General features: G+C 59.7%; 1 protein-coding gene across 1 annotated transcript; it reads left to right on the top strand.

Moving 5' to 3' along the window:
• Positions 1–15,310: 15,310 nt before the first annotated feature.
• LOC123668733 lies at positions 15,311–15,667 on the top strand (the record flags this gene model as incomplete). The annotated part of the gene is made up of 1 exon (XM_045602429.1): positions 15,311–15,667. A coding segment is annotated over one exon (357 nt), but the record flags the coding sequence as incomplete, so codon positions are not given.
• Between the last annotated feature and the right edge of the window lie 3,161 nt (positions 15,668–18,828).

Below are 18,828 nucleotides of genomic sequence, written 5' to 3'. Positions count from 1 at the left end.
GTCTACAGATGCCCTGTAACCCAAAAAGCCGAAGTCCTGTGCAGGAGTCGGTGGCCATTCACTCCCCTCTTGGTCTGCAGGAGTCTTGTCTCGCAACAAACATACAGGTTTCCTCCGAAGCCAGGACCCCCGCAGAGTGTCTCGCGCGTATGTAGCCAGGGAATGGAGACTTCTTGCTAGCACGCCACCGCGCCGACCATCGCACCTTCAGGAGTACGCGACTGTTGACCGCGCTAACTCGTCCCACTTACTCCTAACTGGGCAGTCACTGCTGAAGGCGTTGTGGTCCAGCTTATCCAGCTTCGCCCTTCGGCAGTTCCTGCAGGAGGGCGGGACGGCCTGCGCCCAGTCCGTGCACTCCGTCTTCAGGTGCGGGCCGCCGCAGTGGCTGCACACGTCGACCGACTCCACACAACACTTCCTGCTGTGCCCGTAGCCCAGGCATCGGGAGCACTGCACCAACGGGGACTGGTCCTCAGCCCTCACCCTCTGGAGGTCGATATGGACGTACCCTTTACGGGTAATCCTATCCCAGAGGGCGGGCGAGGTCTCCAGAACCACGTGGGCCGCGTGCGGATTCCGAGCCCGCCGCCTGTATCGAACCCTAACCCTACTGGTCTCCTGGTCGAGGCCGTCAAACAGTTCCAGATTCTGGTTCCTCAGGGCCTTCAATACGTCCTCGTCAGTGTTAGCTGACGAGACGCCCCTCAGAACCAGAAGCGGGTCCCTGTTACTTACCTCCTCGACCAGGAGACCCTTACCTTTCTCCTCCACTCTCATTCGCGCTTTGTTCCTCTCTTCTTTCGTGCTGAAGGCCATCACTATTTTTCTGTCCTTGGCCTTCCGCACTTTCTCGACCTTAACCCACCCCTCTTTGGCCTCCATTGTCTCCCTTAGCTGGGTAAGGACTTCCTCACCCGTCAATTGGTCGTTTGCTGACGAGATCACCAGCGAGTGTGAGGCAACCGGTCTCCCCGGTGGAGATCCGGCCGCCGCAACACTCGCGTAGGTTCTCTGTTCGACCACCGCTTCCTGCTGTTTGGTCAGTCTGTCTTGTAAGTCTTGGAGACGTTTTCCGTTCTCGATCAGGAGGCGGGTATGTTCGTCCAGTTTTTGGCTCAGCGTGGAATCGAGTGCCACTTTTGGCATGGTTTCGGCAGCCGATGCCGTCGGCGAAGGCCCGCGCAGCGAGTGCTGCGAATTCTCCCTGCTGGGGTTGAGTACCCTCACCTTCATAGCGTTTATAATTTCAAGCTCGGCCTCGCTCTCCTCAAGCATCTTGTAAAGTCCATCTACGGCTTCACAAATCATTTCCTTGTATTCCCGCTTCAGGTTTTTGGAGCCTGTTGTCGCTATCGTACATTTGCGGACCAACTCATCGGCCGCCTCGATCCTCGCCGACTTTTTAATTTCTTCCACGGATCGCTGAGACAATCGGCGGGGACCGCACAGAACACCCATTTGCGGCGACTCCGGAGTCCCCATCGCCTCAGCTTTGTCTTTGGTGCATATAGGAGTAGGCCCTTTAATAGGGCCAGTCCGTAGCGGGAGCCTCGGGGCTGCCCCGTCCGTCGACCTCCTAGTTACCTTAACCGGTTTCGTAGTCTGAGCCATTCTGGCCTTACTTTGGGGGGGTGAGCGCAGACCGAACATATCGGAGGCGCGTCACAATACGTAAAAATAAAAGGAATAAAATTAAAATAAATTATTATAAAATCTATACTCTATATATATACAGGTGGTCAATATAAGGCAAAACAAATATTTTTGTTTAAAGTTAAAAAACACGTAAGGAACGGCTCGTAAAAAGTCGCTCCCCAATCAAGGAGGCAGGCAAATATGCCCCGGTTCCTATATAACTTAATGCTAAACTTAAATTATGAAAATGTAGAGAAAACTCTACCTTTTCGTCAAGGACTCTACGTAGAGTCACCACCCACAGTCAGTGTTACAGCTCTTCCTGAGAGCCCGTCAACGGTGAAAACCGCGTCGCTCTACGACCAGCGGTTCCCGAGATATCCTATCTTCTAACTTCAGGCTTAATTAGCCCGGAAAAACCCCAGTTCCTTCTTTAAAATAAAGAAATTCAATATTTCGGGAACCGCTGATCGCAGAAACCCGTGCGACGGCTCCCCGTAATGGCCCCGAGCTGCTCCGTCCACTCCCGGTCCAAAAAACAGGATCGGGAGGTTGACTCTACGTAGAGCCGCTGTGTGCTCCCAGGCACAGGTCTGTGAGCAGCAATATTAACGTCGAAAATCCCGACTCGATACGATTAAAAATAACCGAGTTATTGCTGCTCAAAGTTTTTGCAAATGGCGACCAATATGGCCGCCACGAAGTCTAATGTACCCCAATTCGGCCCCAGTTAACCTAGATACCCCGTGTTTGGGTTTGTTAGATCGGGCTTTTTATTTCCTATTTAACTATTATATAATGAAAATTTTAAAATCAACCCCCGATTTTTGGGGGTGTAAAAACTTACTATTTTAAACTAAAATTAAAATTAAAAATACAAAAAATGATACAAAAATTTTACAAAAAATCTGGGGTACTATTTACACTTAAAACTAATTTATAAAAATACTTCTGGAGATACTGGACTGCGGGGAGCACCCCCTCGTGCTCACCCTTAATTTGAAAATTTAATAACTCCGAAAATAGGCCACCGAAAATTTTGAAATTTAAAATGTATATAAAACTAATTAAAACGAATCGAATTTAATAAATTTTGGGGGGGGTCGTCGCTTTCCTTTTTGAAAAATTTTTAATTGAAAAGTGACGAAATTTTTAAAATTCAATATCTCCACAAGTACTTAACTTTTCGAGACGCTGTAAATGCCTGGGTGTCCGCCTCGCCGTGCCGCGTCGAATGAAGTGCCGCAGGACCACCTCGCACCCCGGGAACTGGGGGCACGTGTCCACGTGGAACTTGTTTTTTTGGCGATTTCTCCGCGCGCAAGCGCCGGAAAAATCCCCAAGTAGTGTCAGAAGTTAGGTCTCAATGAGACCTTTCCAATGATATTTTAAAAGTGATATGTCGTCGATCTTAAAACCGCAGCGTTCACTCGACAACTTTATCACTGCAAGTGATTTGCGGTTTTTCACTTATAAAATTTTTCAGTTTTTCGTTTTTCACAAACCGTTTTTACACACACTTAAAACACGTCTTTGCGCAACTTTTCATATATCACAAGTCAATATTTGTTATGAATAATTCACTTTCGTGTCTTCTACAAACTTATTTATTTGCGTTTTTAGCACGTTTTTGAAGTTTTTCACAGTTTTTTCACTTTTAAAAATATTTACAAAAATGTTACAATAAAATAAATTGCACCACGAGATAGGGCGCACAAAGGCGCAACTTTTGGTATATTGCACGTCACTGTACAGTCGAGACCTACCTTGGGTTAGGTTAGGTTAGGTTAGGTTAGGTTAGGTTAGGTTAGGTTAGGTTAGGTTAGGTTAGGTTAGGTTAGGTTAGGTTAGGTTAGGTTAGGTTAGGTTAGGTTAGGTTAGGTTAGGTTAGGTTAGGTTAGGTTAGGTTAGGTTAGGTTAGGTTAGGTTAGGTTAGGTTAGGTTAGGTTAGGTTAGGTTAGGTTAGGTTAGGTTAGGTTAGGTTAGGTTAGGTTAGGTTAGGTTAGGTTAGGTTAGGTTAGGTTAGGTTAGGTTAGGTTAGGTTAGGTTAGGTTAGGTTAGGTTAGGTTAGGTTAGGTTAGGTTAGGTTAGGTTAGGTTAGGTTAGGTTAGGTTAGGTTAGGTTCCCAGGCCCCAGATCTAGGTCTGGGAGGAGTTCCTGGTCTTCTACCTGGGCGCGTCCCCCGGGTGGCGGATAGGGGAGTGCCGCCTGCGTTACTAGCGAGACGCGGGCGGTAGGGGTCCTCGGACCCCCGCGGACCAAAACCAGGGAGGAGGGCGCGAAAGCGCATTGAAGTGCCGGGGCCTTTGGGTCGCGCTTCGGGAGGCGCGAAAGCGCATAGGGGTGTCGAGGCCGTTGGGCGCGCTCCTAAGGAAGGGAAGGTCCTCTGGGCTGGTCCTGGATCACCGGAAGCGTTGTCTTTCGCTCCAGGGGCGGGTCTCGGTCCTGGATTAACTCCAGGGCCGGGGTCGGGTCTCGGTTCCGGATCACCGGGGGCGGGTTTGCGGACTTATGGGGGTCTGCGACTCGTCTTTCGGCCCGGGACGGGACGGGTCTCGGACTCGGATCACCGGGGGCGGGTCTTGCGGACTGACGGTCTTGCCGACTCGTTCCTCGCTCCGAGAATGGGGCTCAGTAAGCCCGTCTTTCGGTTCAGAGGTCGTGCGCGGTGCGGGATGGCACGTAGGTTGCCGTCGGTGAGGGTTTGGCGCTGCGACGCGGCGCGGGGAGGACGTGCGTAGGCGCGTTTGGAGTGCCGGGGCCTTTGGGTCGCGCTCCGGGAGGCGCGGAAGCGCATAGGGGTGTCGAGGCCGTTGGGCACGCTCCTAAGGAAGGGAAGGTCCTCTGGGCTGGTCCTGGATCACCGGAAACGTTGTCTTCCGCTCCAGGGGCGGGTCTCGGTCCTGGATTAACTCCAGGGCCGGGGTCGGGTCTCGGTCCCGGATCACCGGGGGCGGGTTTGCGGACTTATGGGGGTCTGCGGCTCGTCTTTCGGCCCGGGACGGGACGGGTCTCGGACTTGGATCACCGGGGGCGGGTCTTGCGGACTGACGGTCTTGCCGACTCGTTCCTCGCTCCGAGAAGGGGGCCCGGAAAGCCCGTCTTTCGGCTCAGAGGTCGTGCGCGGTGCGGGGTGGCACGTAGGTTGCCGTCGGTGAGGGTATGGCACTGCGACGCGGTGCGGGGAGTGGGGTGGGCGGGTTCGCTCGCCCGCCCTAAGGCGTGCGGGGGCGCTCTCTCGCGCCGAGGCTGCGGTCGGCTGGAGGGCCTTGACTGCGGCCACCCTGGCCTTTGTCGGCTTCGTCGGGCTGACATTGTCCGCCCCGGGCTAGGTGCCTGGCGTAGCCGAGACGCCGGGCTAGGCCTGGGGCGCCGGGGCGGCGCGGGATTGTACCCACAGGCGCGGTGCGGGCGGGGGGTGTCCCCCTGCCCGCGTGGGGGGCCACGCGGGCGATGGGTCGGGGGATTCGTCGTCCGACTTGCACGGTCCCCCCGAGGAGGGGAGGGCGCGCTTCGTGTTCGAGTGCGTCCTCCGAGGTGCTTTGCACCGCGGTGGGCCCGAAAGGGCAAGCGCCGGCGGGGTTGCGAATGAGCTGACAAGCGTCCTTGTGACCCCGCCACATAGGCGCACGGCAGAACACACGTGGCGGTTTTTATTCAGTAAGAGTCTGAATCCCCTCCGAGCCCCCCCTACCGGAGGGTGTCCATGACGGATTTTCCCCACGTTAAAAAAAAAAAAAAAAAAAAAAAAAAAAAGGTTAGGTTAGGTTAGGTTAGGTTAGGTTAGGTTAGGTTAGGTTAGGTTAGGTTAGGTTAGGTTAGGTTAGGTTAGGTTAGGTTAGGTTCCCAGGCCCCAGACTTAGGTCTGGGAGGAGTTCCTGGTCTTCTACCTGGGCGTGTCCCCCGTTTGGCGGATAGGGGAGTGCCGCCTGCGTTGCCGCGATACGCAGGCGGTAGGGGTCCTCGGACCCCCGCGGACCAAAACCAGGGGGTAGGGCGCGAAAGCGCATCGGAGTGCCGGGGCGCTCCGGGAGGTGGACGGGGTGGGCGGGTTCGCTCGTTCGCCCTGAGGCGCTGAGGCGCGGGGTGCTGGCCGGGTTGTGCTGGCTCCCTGGAGCTTGCTCGGTTGCTGGTGCAACCCGGCGGACGTGTTGCGTGAGAGTCGGGCTGTGCTGACTCCCTGGAGCTTTGGCTCGGTTGTCGGTGCAGTTCGGCGGAGCCGTAGGGTGGTTGCCGGGTCGCGCTGGGCTCCCTGGAGCTTGCTCGGTTGTTCGGTGCGATCCTGGCGTTGGAGGTGGGGCTTTTCGCCTAGCCGGGAGGGACAGGGCGGGTGGGTCCGGGCGGTCTGGCTCGCTCGTCCTGTGGCGCTGGGGCGCGGTGTGCTGGCCGGGTTGTGCTGGCTCCCTTGAGCTTGCTCGGTTGCTGGTGCAATCCGGCGGACCAGTTGCGGGAGGGCCGGCTGTGCTGGCTCCCTTGAGCTTTTGCTCGGTTGTCGGTGCAGTCCGGCGGACCCGTGGGGTAGTTGCGGGTTCGAGCTTGGCTCACTCGCTGGGGTGGCACTGCGATGCGGTGCGGGGAGAGGAGGACGGGTCGAGCGAGCGAACTCGATGTAACGACGAGTTCGCTCGCTCGCCCCGTGGCGCGCATGCGCGCGGGTAGGTGCACTCCGGGTACTGCTCTGACTCGTGCCCAGAGCGGACTTGTGAGTGCAGGCGCCGTGAGGGCGCGGAGACGTGGGGGTTGGTTTTACCTTCCCCTGCGCTGGGGACGAGGTGGGTGGGCTCGCTTGCCCGCCTCGGGGGGGGGGGGGGTGGTGCTTAGGCGCTTTCCCTTGCGCCGTCCCGGCCTGTGTTGACTCACGTTGGCACTTGTCCGGGCGGTGCGGGGCAGCCCTGAGCGCCAGGCAGAGGGCGGTCGGGCTTCCGGCCAACTTCTGCCCGGGTTGGTGCGCGTGGTGCCACCGCGCGCCACCCACTAGGAACGGGATGGGCCCGCAAGGGCGACGCCGCCGGAGTTTGCAGAAGAATTTCATTGATTCCTGCGACTTCGGCAATGGCGAGGGAGTGGCGCCGCTGGTTTTTACTGAGTAGTCTGGCATGCCGGGAGTCCCAGACTTCCGTCGCCTTCGGGTGGGGGGGGGGCGTAAATGCATTTTCCAGCGTTAAAAAAAAAAAAAAAAAGGTTAGGTTAGGTTAGGTTAGGTTAGGTTAGGTTAGGTTAGGTTAGGTTAGGTTAGGTTAGGTTAGGTTAGGTTAGGTTAGGTTAGGTTAGGTTAGGTTAGGTTAGGTTAGGTTAGGTTAGGTTAGGTTAGGTTAGGTTAGGTTCCCAGGCCCCAGACCTAGGTCTGGGAGGAGTTCCTGGTCTTCTACCTGGGCGCGTCCCCCGGGTGGCGGATAGGGGAGTGCCGCCTGCGTTACTAGCGAGACGCGGGCGGTAGGGGTCCTCGGACCCCCGCGGACCAAAACCAGGGAGGAGGGCGCGAAAGCGCATTGAAGTGCCGGGGCCTTTGGGTCGCGCTTCGGGAGGCGCGAAAGCGCATAGGGGTGTCGAGGCCGTGTGGCGCGCTCCTAAGGAAGGGAAGGTCCTCTGGGCTGGTCCTGGATCACCGGAAGCGTTGTCTTTCGCTCCAGGGGCGGGTCTCGGTCCTGGATTAACTCCGGGGCCGGGGTCGGGTCTCGGTTCCGGATCACCGGGGGCGGGTTTGCGGACTTATGGGGGTCTGCGACTCGTCTTTCGGCCCGGGACGGGACGGGTCTCGGACTCGGATCACCGGGGGCGGGTCTTGCGGACTGACGGTCTTGCCGACTCGTTCCTCGCTCCGAGAATGGGGCTCCGTAAGCCCGTCTTTCGGTTCAGAGGTCGTGCGCGGTGCGGGATGGCACGTAGGTTGCCGTCGGTGAGGGTTTGGTGCTGCGACGCGGCGCGGGGAGGACGTGCGTAGGCGCGTTTGGAGTGCCGGGGCCTTTGGGTCGCGCTCCGGGAGGCGCGGAAGCGCATAGGGGTGTCGAGGCCGTTGGGCGCGCTCCTAAGGAAGGGAAGGTCCTCTGGGCTGGTCCTGGATCACCGGAAACGTTGTCTTCCGCTCCAGGGGCGGGTCTCGGTCCTGGATTAACTCCGGGGCCGGGGTCGGGTCTCGGTCCCGGATCACCGGGGGCGGGTTTGTGGACTTATGGGGGTCTGCGGCTCGTCTTTCGGCCCGGGACGGGACGGGTCTCGGACTTGGATCACCGGGGGCGGGTCTTGCGGACTGACGGTCTTGCCGACTCGTTCCTCGCTCCGAGAAGGGGGCCCGGAAAGCCCGTCTTTCGGTTCAGAGGTCGTGCGCGGTGCGGGGTGGCACGTAGGTTGCCGTCGGTGAGGGTATGGCACTGCGACGCGGTGCGGGGAGTGGGGTGGGCGGGTTCGCTCGCCCGCCCTAAGGCGTGCGGGGGCGCTCTCTCGCGCCGAGGCTGCGGTCGGCTGGAGGGCCTTGACTGCGGCCACCCTGGCCTTTGTCGGCTTCGTCGGGCTGACATTGTCCGCCCCGGGCTAGGTGCCTGGCGTAGCCGAGACGCCGGGCTAGGCCTGGGGCGCCGGGGCGGCGCGGGATTGTACCCACAGGCGCAGTGCGGGCGGGGGGTGTCCCCCTGCCCGCGGGGGGGGCCACGCGGGCGATGGGTCGGGGGATTCGTCGTCCGACTTGCACGGTCCCCCCGAGGAGGGGAGGGCGCGCTTCGTGTTCGAGTGCGTCCTCCGAGGTGCTTTGCACCGCGGTGGGCCCGAAAGGGCAAGCGCCGGCGGGGTTGCGAATGAGCTAACAGCGTCCTTGTGACCCCGCCACATTGGCGTGCGGCAGAACACACGTGGCGGTTTTTATTCAGTAAGAGTCTGAATCCCCTCCGAGCCCCCCCTACCGGAGGGTGTCCATGACGGATTTTCCCCACGTTAAAAAAAAAAAAAAAAAAAAAGGTTAGGTTAGGTTAGGTTAGGTTAGGTTAGGTTAGGTTAGGTTAGGTTAGGTTAGGTTAGGTTAGGTTAGGTTCCCAGGCCTTTGGAGCCCAGGCCCCAGACTTAGGTCTGGGACCTGGGCTCCAATGGGAGGAGTTGCTGGACTTCTACTGGGCGCGTCCCCCGGTGGCGGATAGGGGAGTGCCGCCTGCGGTTTCACGACTGCGGGCGGCAGGGGTCTTCGGATCCCCGCGGACCAAAACCAGACGATGTGCTCCGGGTCCCGCTCTGGTCTAGTACTGGGGTGGTCCTGCGAGCGCGGGTGTGTTGGCGCGGAGGCGCGGCTGTGTGTGTGGCGCTGAGACGGCGCGGTGACGTGGGGGTCGGTTTTTCCTTCCCCCACGCGGAGGACGGGGTGGGCGGGTTCGCTCGCCCGCCCTAAGGCGTGCGAGGGCGCTTTCTCGCGCCGAGGCTGCGGTCGGCTGGAGGGCCTTGACTGCGGCCACCCTGGCCTTTGTCGGCTTCGTCGGGCCGACATTGTCCGCCCCGGGCTAGGTGCCTGGTGTCCCGCAACGCCGGGCTAGGCCTGGGGCGCCGGGGCGGCGCGGGATTGTACCCAAAGGCGCAATGCGGGCGGGGGGTGTCCCCCTGCCCGCGGGGGGGGCCACGCGGGCGATGGGTCGGGGGATTCGTCGTCCGACTTGCACGGTCCCCCCAAGGAGGGGAGGGCGCGCTTCGTGTTCGAGTGCGTCCTCCGAGGTGCTTCGCACCGCGGTGGGCCCGAAAGGGCAAGCGCCGGCGGGGTTGCGAAAGAGCTAACAGCGTCCTTGTGACCCCGCCACATTGGCGTACGGCAGAACACACGTGGCGGTTTTTATTCAGTAAGAGTCTGAATCCCCTCCGAGCCCCCCCTACCGGAGGGTGTCCATGACGGATTTTCCCCACGTTAAAAAAAAAAAAAAAAAAAAAAGGTTAGGTTAGGTTAGGTTAGGTTAGGTTAGGTTAGGTTAGGTTAGGTTAGGTTAGGTTAGGTTAGGTTAGGTTAGGTTCCCGGGCCTTTGGAGCCTAGGCCCCAGACTTAGGTCTGGGACCTAGGCTCCAAGGGGAGGAGTTCCTGGACTTCTACCTGGGCGCGTCCCCCGTTTGGCGGATAGGGGAGTGCTGCCGCAGTCGAATGACTGCAGGCGGTAGGGGTCTACGGACCCCCGCGGACCAACACCAGGCGAGGCGTCCGGGTCCCGCTCTGGTCTTGTACTGGAGTGGTCCCGTGATCGCACATTGCGCCACGAGGGAGCGCGGAGCTTGCGTGGAATGGCCTAGCCTTTCATGCGGCGCCGGAAGAGAGGGCGCGGAGTGGGATGTGGACCTTGGCGGTCCCCCCGGCACTAGAGGGCGGGGTGAGCGTTATTTATTTATTTATTTATTTATTTATTATTTTTATTTATTTATTTTATCATCATCGCTCGCCCCCCTTGGTGATTTGGTGAGTGTGGCGCTGCGAAGGCGCGGAGAAGCGGGGTGGGGATTTTCCCCCCTGCTCCCAGTGGACGGGCGACCTCGGCGGCGGTGACCCCGCCGTCGGGTAGAGTGGGCGGGTTTCCCGTCCGCTCTACGCCTCATAAGCTCGTAACCCCGTGCGAGGTGTCGTGGTCATGTCTCGCGGCTTCGTGCGGGACCGAGGGGTCTTGCCTTAACCGGCCGGATCTAGAGGAAGAAGACCTCTATAAAAATTACCCCGAATCCTAAGCGGCGACACAGCGCGAAGGGATGCGTGGCCGATGGGAGGTTCGGTCTAACTGTGTCATCCCCTAAACATGGATACGTGCATTAAAACATTATTAACCCAGGAGGGTACCGGCGCCTCAGGCAATGGAGAATCCCTTCGCGCTTCGGCGCGCAGCCCTGTCGAATCTGGGATGGGCAAATCACGTGTTTGTGTTTCGGAGCTTTCCGGTTCCGACGAGAGGCCCGAGAAGGGCGGAGTTGAGGTAGTGCCCGAGAAGGGCGGAGTGGACGTAGTGCCCGAGAAGGGCGGTGAAGACGTTGGGCCCGAGAAGGGCGGAGTTACTGGCGGGGTGAGACAGCCGCGAGTTGTCCTCACGCGTGTGGACAGCGTCGGCTCTCTCTCCTCGGTCGACGGGAGGTTTTGGGGGGCGGGATCAGATTCCGACGACAACATGTCGTTGGGATCTTCCCGCCGCCGAAAGCCCTTTAGAAAGAGGATCCTCTCTCCGGGCTCCTCGGAGGAGGAAAATGAGAGGAAAAGGGCGACGCCTGGCAGAGGCCGAGGTCGACCGGCTACAACCGGCCAATACGTCAGACTGGCCGAAGCCAAACGTCGCCTTAACGACGAAAAGGAGCGGGAGCGTAAAATCCAGGCGGAGAGCGAGGTGGCCGATATGGCGCGGGCGGTCCAATCCAGGACAAGCTCGCGTCAGTCGGACATGTCGCTCAGCGACGACGCCCAAAGGCAAGGAGACGCGCTTTTTCGAGCGGAAGGTTACCTTGAGCTTCTGCAAAAGGTGACCGGAAGCTCGAGAAACCTCAAGGGCACTTATATCAAGGCCCTTAAACAAGTGCGAAAGGGTATGAAGGAGGTGGTGGAGGAACTCGCCAATCGCAACGCGACTGACGAGGTCGTCCACCTCAGGGCGTTGGTTGCCGAACTTCGAAAGGAGAAGGAGGAGTGGAGGTCGAAGTTCAATGCCCTGGAAGAAAAGATGGAGAGGTTTATGCTGTCGCAGACTGCGGCGCATAAACCTCAGCATCCCGTTGACTGGGATGAACGCGAGCGCTCTCTCGCTTCCAAACTGAGCGACATGCTCAACGCCTCGATCGACGCCAAGATCGAGGCGTTGAGCGACCGGCTCTTACCGGCCAAAGCGCAGCGTGTCGCTCTGGCCCCAGCTTCCGAGCCGGCCGACCAGGCGGCGGTCACGACGTTGACGCCGCCAGCGAATCCGGCTCCGAAGAGGGGGAAGCCAAATGGACGGAAGAAAAAGAAAAAGAAGGGTAAGACCGCGAACGCGGTCGAGACTCCGGCGGCAGCGCCGAAACCTGCTGCGAAACCGGCGCCCGCGACTCCTGCCGCGCGGGAGACCTGGTCTACCGTCCTCGGACGGAAGGCCGGGAAGCCAGGCAAGGCTGCGGCTGCGGCTGCTTCGAAAGAAGCGAAGCCGAAAAAGAAGTTGCGGGCGCCGTCTTCGGCGGCGGTTTCGATAACGCTGCAGCCGGAGGCGAAGGACAGAGGCGTCACGTACGCCTCTGTAATCAAGGAGGCCCGAAGCAAGATAGACCTCGATGGTCTGGGAATCCAAACGCTCAAGATCCGAACGGGCGCGACGGGTTCCCGTATCATCGAGGTCCCTGGAGCGGAGAAAGGCGAGAAGGCCGACCTTCTCGCCTCGAAATTGCGGGAAGTACTCGGTACGGAAGCCGTCAGAGTGCAGCGGCCTTCGAAGAGGGTCGAACTGCGGGTCATGGGGCTCGACGACTCCGTCACCGCCGAGGAGGTCACCCGAGCACTGGCCGCGGAGGGTGGGTGTCAGCCGGACGACGTGAAGGCTGGCTCCCTCGCCCCCAACGGCTCGCTATGGGTGAGCTGCCCGGTGGTCGCGGCGCGAAAAGTCGCCCGTAAAGGACGATTGCGCGTCGGCTGGACCACGGCGAGGGTCCGGCTGCTCGAACCGAGGCCGCTGAGGTGCTTCCGGTGCCAGGAGACGGGGCACGTCGGCGCGAAGTGCACTCGCGAAGTGGACCGCAGCGGCGCCTGCTACCGCTGTGGCGAGTCGGGCCACAGACTTCGCGAGTGCAAAGCCGAGCCGAAGTGCGCCATATGTGCGGCGGCCGACCGGCCCGCCAACCACAGAATTGGCGACAGGAGGTGCCCCGACTACAACAAGGGAAAGAAAAAGACCAACAAGAGTGGCAGGCGCAAAGACAGGCCCGTAAAGGCTGCCATCGTTGACGCGCCGGCTGCTAAGCCAGTGGAGGATTTAATGGACGCCGATAATTAATGGCGTCCATTAAGTTCTTGCAGGCCAATGTGAACCACTGTGCCAGAGCTCAAGATCTGCTGATCGAGAGCATGGCACAGTGGGGCATTAAGATCGCGATAGTGGCGGAGCCCTACGCGGTCCCCGATCGCGGCGATTGGCTGGGCGACCTGGACGGGTCGGTCGCGGTGATCGCTCCGGCCTCTGCGGGCTTCGTGGACGTCCGGAGGGGAAGCGGATACGCACTCGGTACGATGGACGGAGTGGCCGTCATCGGCGTGTACGCTCCCCCGAGCCGGAGTCTCGCCGACTTCGAGACAATGCTCGCGGAGATCGGGGCGTCGATCGCTCGGCGGCCGCACCGTGCCGTTCTGGTCGCCGGCGACTTCAACGCCAGGTCGGTGACCTGGGGGGCTCCGGCGACTGACGCGAGGGGCGCGATCATGGAGGAATGGGCGGTGGCAACGGGCCTCACGTTGCTGAACCGGGGCACGAGGAACACCTGCGTGCGAAGGAGCGGTGGGTCCATTGTGGACGTGACTTTCGCGTCCCGAAACCTCCACAACCGCGTCCGGGGTTGGAGAGTCTTGACCGACGTCGAGACCCTCTCCGACCACCGGTACATTCGGTTCGACGTCTCCTCGTCGCGTTCGAACGCGTCCGACTCGAGCGTTCCGATCGGCACCGGCCCGCGCTGGGTGCTGAGTCGGATGGATGCGGAGATCGCCGTGGAGGCTGCGATAGTGGAGGAATGGATCCGCCGACCTTCGGAACCGGCCCTTTCCGTCGACGAGGAAGCAGAGGGCATCCGCGAATCGCTTGCGCGGATCTGCGACGCGGCGATGCCGAGGGCGAAGCCGTTCCCGCTGAGGCGGCACTTGTACTGGTGGCGTCCGGAGCTCCGCGACTTGCGCGAAGCCTGCGTGAGATCGCGCCGCCGATTCACCAACTACAGGCGGAGGCGAAGAAGGGACCAGGCCGCAGAGGACGGCCTGTACGACTCCTACCGGTCCGCCTGCAAAGCGCTGCAGGCGGGCATTGCACGCGCTAAGGAATCGTGCTGGGACGAGTGGCTGCGAACTCTGGACAGAGACCCGTGGGGCAGACCATACCGGGCGGTGCGGAAGAAGCTCCGTCCGTGGGCACCCCCTCTGACCACGAGTTTGCAGCCGCAAATCTTGCAGCGCGTAGTCGAGTCCCTCTTCCCTCATAGGAACGAGTGGAGCCCACCGGCTATGGGTGTCGCGGAGCCGCGTCTCGCGGAGAGCGGGATCCCCCCTGTGACCGAGGCGGAGCTCGGTGCGGCCGTCGCGAGGCTCAAATCGAAGCGCACCGCCCCGGGCCCGGACGGCGTGCCGGGAAGGGTGCTGAGCCTCGCGACGGGTAGCATGGGTGGCAGAATTCGGGCCCTGTTCGACAGGTGCCTGGAGCAGGGCCGGTTTCCCCAGGTGTGGAAGACGGGCAGGCTCGTCCTGCTGAAGAAGGACGGACGGTCGGCCGAACAGCCTTCGGCCTATCGACCGATCGTGCTCCTCGACGAGATCAGTAAGGTGTTCGAGCGCGTCCTGGCGACTCGAATTCTCGAGTCGATGAACCCGGGACTGCACGAGGCACAGTATGGGTTTCGTCGGGGGCGGTCGACCGTCGCGGCCATCGCCCACCTCAGGGACCTCGCCGAGTCGGCGGTCTCCCGGGGTGGAGTGTTGTGGGCGGTCTCGCTGGACGTGACCAACGCGTTCAACTCTCTGCCCTGGGAGACGGTGAGGGTGGCGCTGGGATACCACGGTATCCCGCGCTACTTGCGTAGGCTCATCGGAGCTTACTTTGCGGGAAGGGCAGTAGAGTTCCCGATAGGCGGCGGCGGTCTGTCGAGGCGGTCCATGTCGTGCGGCGTTCCGCAGGGTTCGGTCCTCGGACCGCTCCTGTGGAACATCGGCTACGACTGGGTGCTCCGCGGTGCCACGTTGCCGGGAGTGTCGGTCATCTGCTACGCAGACGACACTCTCGTCACCGTTCGCGCCGGCGGGCACCGCGAGGCGGGCCGCCTCGCCACGGCCGGCGTCGCGCAAGTGGTGGCCAGAATTCGGGCTCTCGGGCTGGAGGTCGCCTTGCAGAAGACGGAGGTCCTGGCCTTTCACGGGCCGAGGGCCGCTCCTCCGCCCGGGACGTCGATAGTCGTCGGGGGTACTTCGATATCCGTCGGGTCGACGATGAAGTACCTGGGCATCGTTCTCGACGGTCGCTGGAAGTTCGACGAACACTTTCGGCGGCTGACCCCGAAGCTTCTGGCCGCCGCCGGAGCGCTCGGGAGTCTACTGCCCAACCTAGAAGGGCCCGCCGACAAATGCAGACGCCTCTTCGTGGGCGTCGTGCGTTCGATGGCGTTGTATGGCGCTCCGATTTGGGCGGGCGCTCTCTGCGCGCGGAACGTGTCGCTGATTCGCAGGCCGCACCGCGCTATCGCGCTGCGGGCTGCGAGGGCGTACCGCACGGTGTCCTACACCGCATCGTGTCTCCTCGCCGGCAGCCCCCCGTGGGAACTGGAGGCCGAAGCTCTCGCGTCGGTCTTCTGGCGCGTGACGGAAGCGCGCCTGAGGGAGGAACCGCCTCGTCCGCAAGAGGTCGTGCGATGGAGGAGAGAAGCTCGTGACGGCCTCTTCCGGAAGTGGTCGGAGAATCTCGAGGACCCGAACGTAATTACGAGTCGGGGGCTGGTGGCGGCGATTCGGCCCGTTCTGCGCGGCTGGGTCGATAGGCGACACGGTGCGATGTCGTTCCACTTGGCGCAGATGCTGACCGGGCACGGCTGCTTCGGTCGCTATCTGTGCCGAGCGCTGGGGCGGGAGCCGACGTCGGAATGTCACCATTGCGACGCCGGCGCCGAGGACACGGCGGAGCACACGCGCGCGGTCTGCCCAGCGTGGTGCGAAGAGCGCGCCGCCCTGTCGGCGGCCATCGGAGCGGATCTCTCGCTGCCGGCCGTGGTCTCAGCCATGGTCGGCAGCGAGGAGAACTGGAGCGCCGTCTCCTCCTTCTGCAGCGCCGTGATGCTGCGGAAGGAGGCGGCGGAGCGGGAGCGGGAACGGGATCCGAACTCGCTTCCGTCTCGTCGCGGTAGACGCGGTCGGCGGCGCAGGGCCTACCTGGCCAACCTGCAGCCGCCGCCCCCGTAGTTTGGATCAGCGGGCGATAGGTCGGGGGATCTATCGACCGCATCGCACGATCCTGAGGAGGACGGAGAGAGGCGATCTTATGTGTTCAAGGGATCCTCTCTCGGGTCGCTGTCGCTTTTGCGGCGACGACGACGGGCCCTAGTCTGGGCAGGCGCCGGCGGGATCGCGAAAGAGCTTTGTGTCCTCGCGATCTCGCCACAAGCGCATAGGCGGAACACACGTGTGGTTTTTGTTCAGTAAGAGTCTGACTCCCCTCCGAGCCCCCCCAACCGGAGGGTGTCCATGAAGGATTTTCCACACGTAAAAAAAAAAAAAAAAAAAAAAAAAGGTTAGGTTAGGTTAGGTTAGGTTAGGTTAGGTTAGGTTAGGTTAGGTTAGGTTAGGTTAGGTTAGGTTAGGTTAGGTTAGGTTAGGTTAGGTTAGGTTCCCAGGCCCCAGACCTAGGTCTGGGAGGAGTTCCTGGTCTTCTACCTGGGCGCGTCCCCCGTTTGGCGGATAGGGGAGTGCCGCCTGCGTTGCCGCGATACGCAGGCGGTAGGGGTCTTCGGACCCCCGCGGACCAAAACCAGGGGGTAGGGCGCGAAAGCGCATCGGAGTGCCGGGGCGCTCTGGGAGGTGGACGGGGTGGGCGGGTTCGCTCGCTCGCCCTGAGGCGCTGAGGCGCGGGGTGCTGGCCGGGTTGTGCTGGCTCCCTGGAGCTTGCTCGGTTGCTGGTGCAACCCGGCGGACGTGTTGCGTGAGAGTCGGGCTGTGCTGACTCCCTGGAGCTTTGGCTCGGTTGTCGGTGCAGTTCGGCGGAGCCGTAGGGTGGTTGCCGGGTCGCGCTGGGCTCCCTGGAGCTTGCTCGGTTGTTCGGTGCGATCCTGGCATTGGAGGTGGGGCTTTTCGCCTAGCCGGGAGGGACAGGGCGGGTGGGTCCGGGCGGTCTGGCTCGCTCGTCCTGTGGCGCTGGGGCGCGGTATGCTGGCCGGGTTGTGCTGGCTCCCTTGAGCTTGCTCGGTTGCTGGTGCAATCCGGCGGACCAGTTGCGGGAGGGCCGGCTGTGCTGGCTCCCTTGAGCTTTTGCTCGGTTGTCGGTGCAGTCCGGCGGACCCGTGGGGTAGTTGCGGGTTCGAGCTTGGCTCACTCGCTGGGGTGGCACTGCGATGCGGTGCGGGGAGAGGAGGACGGGTCGAGCGAGCGAACTCGATATAGCGACGAGTTCGCTCGCTCGCCCCGTGGCGCGCATGCGCGCGGGTAGGTGCACTCCGGGTACTGCTCTGCCCAGAGCGGACTTGTGAGTGCAGGCGCCGTGAGGGCGCGGAGACGTGGGGGTTGGTTTTACCTTCCCCTGCGCTGGGGACGGGGTGGGTGGGCTCGCTTGCCCGCCTCGGGGGGGGTGGTGCTCAGGCGCTTTCCCTTGCGCCGTCCCGGCCTGTGTTGACTCGCGTTGGCACTGTCCGGGCGGTGCGGGGCAGCCTGAGCGCCAGGCAGAGGGCGGTCGAGTTTTTCGGCCAACTTCTGCCCGGGTTGGTGCGCGCGGTGCCACCGCGTGCCACCCACTAGGAACGGGATGGGCCCGCAAGGGCGACGCCGCCGGAGTTTGCAGAAGAATTTCATTGATTCCTGCGACTTCGGCAATGGCGAGGGAGTGGCGCCGCTGGTTTTTACTGAGTAGTCTGGCATGCCGGGAGTCTCAGACTTCCGTCGCCTTCGGGTGGCGGGGGTGCGTAAATGCATTTTCCAGCGTTAAAAAAAAAAAAAAAAAAAAAAAAGGTTAGGTTAGGTTAGGTTAGGTTAGGTTAGGTTAGGTTAGGTTAGGTTAGGTTAGGTTAGGTTAGGTTAGGTTAGGTTAGGTTAGGTTAGGTTAGGTTAGGTTAGGTTAGGTTAGGTTAGGTTAGGTTAGGTTAGGTTAGGTTAGGTTAGGTTAGGTTAGGTGAGGTTAGGTTAGGTTAGGTTAGGTTAGGTTAGGTTAGGTTAGGTTAGGTTAGGTTAGGTTAGGTTAGGTTAGGTTAGGTTAGGTTAGGTTAGGTTAGGTTAGGTTAGGTTAGGTTAGGTTAGGTTAGGTTAGGTTAGGTTAGGTTAGGTTAGGTTAGGTTAGGTTAGGTTAGGTTAGGTTAGGTTAGGTTAGGTTAGGTTAGGTTAGGTTAGGTTAGGTTAGGTTAGGTTAGGTTAGGTTAGGTTAGGTTAGGTTAGGTTAGGTTAGGTTAGGTTAGGTTAGGTTAGGTTAGGTTAGGTTAGGTTAGGTTAGGTTAGGTTAGGTTAGGTTAGGCTAGGTTAGGTTAGGTTAGGTTAGGTTAGGTTAGGTTAGGTTAGGTTAGGTTAGGTTAGGTTAGGTTAGGTTAGGTTAGGTTAGGTTAGGTTAGGTTAGGTTAGGTTAGGTTAGGTTAGGTTAGGTTAGGTTAGGTTAGGTTAGGTTAGGTTAGGTTAGGTTAGGTTAGGTTAGGTTAGGTTAGGTTAGGTTAGGTTAGGTTAGGTTAGGTTAGGTTAGGTTAGGTTAGGTTAGGTTAGGTTAGGTTAGGTTAGGTTAGGTTAGGTTAGGTTAGGTTAGGTTAGGTTAGGTTAGGTTAGGTTAGGTTAGGTTAGGTTAGGTTAGGTTAGGTTAGGTTAGGTTAGGTTAGGTTAGGTTAGGTTAGGTTAGGTTAGGTTAGGTTAGGTTAGGTTAGGTTAGGTTAGGTTAGGTTAGGTTAGGTTAGGTTAGGTTAGGTTAGGTTAGGTTAGGTTAGGTTAGGTTAGGTTAGGTTAGGTTAGGTTAGGTTAGGTTAGGTTAGGTTAGGTTAGGTTAGGTTAGGTTAGGTTAGGTTAGGTTAGGTTAGGTTAGGTTAGGTTAGGTTAGGTTAGGTTAGGTTAGGTTAGGTTAGGTTAGGTTAGGTTAGGTTAGGTTAGGTTAGGTTAGGTTAGGTTAGGTTAGGTTAGGTTAGGTTAGGTTAGGTTAGGTTAGGTTAGGTTAGGTTAGGTTAGGTTAGGTTAGGTTAGGTTAGGTTAGGTTAGGTTAGGTTAGGTTAGGTTAGGTTAGGTTAGGTTAGGTTAGGTTAGGTTAGGTTAGGTTAGGTTAGGTTAGGTTAGGTTAGGTTAGGTTAGGTTAGGTTAGGTTAGGTTAGGTTAGGTTAGGTTAG

The sequence above is a fragment of the Melitaea cinxia genome, chromosome Z (assembly GCF_905220565.1).
Source record: "Melitaea cinxia chromosome Z, ilMelCinx1.1, whole genome shotgun sequence".
Lineage (NCBI taxonomy): Eukaryota > Metazoa > Arthropoda > Insecta > Lepidoptera > Nymphalidae > Melitaea > Melitaea cinxia.
Note: the sequence above shows the minus strand (reverse complement) of the source record. Positions and strands in the feature narration are given on the sequence as shown.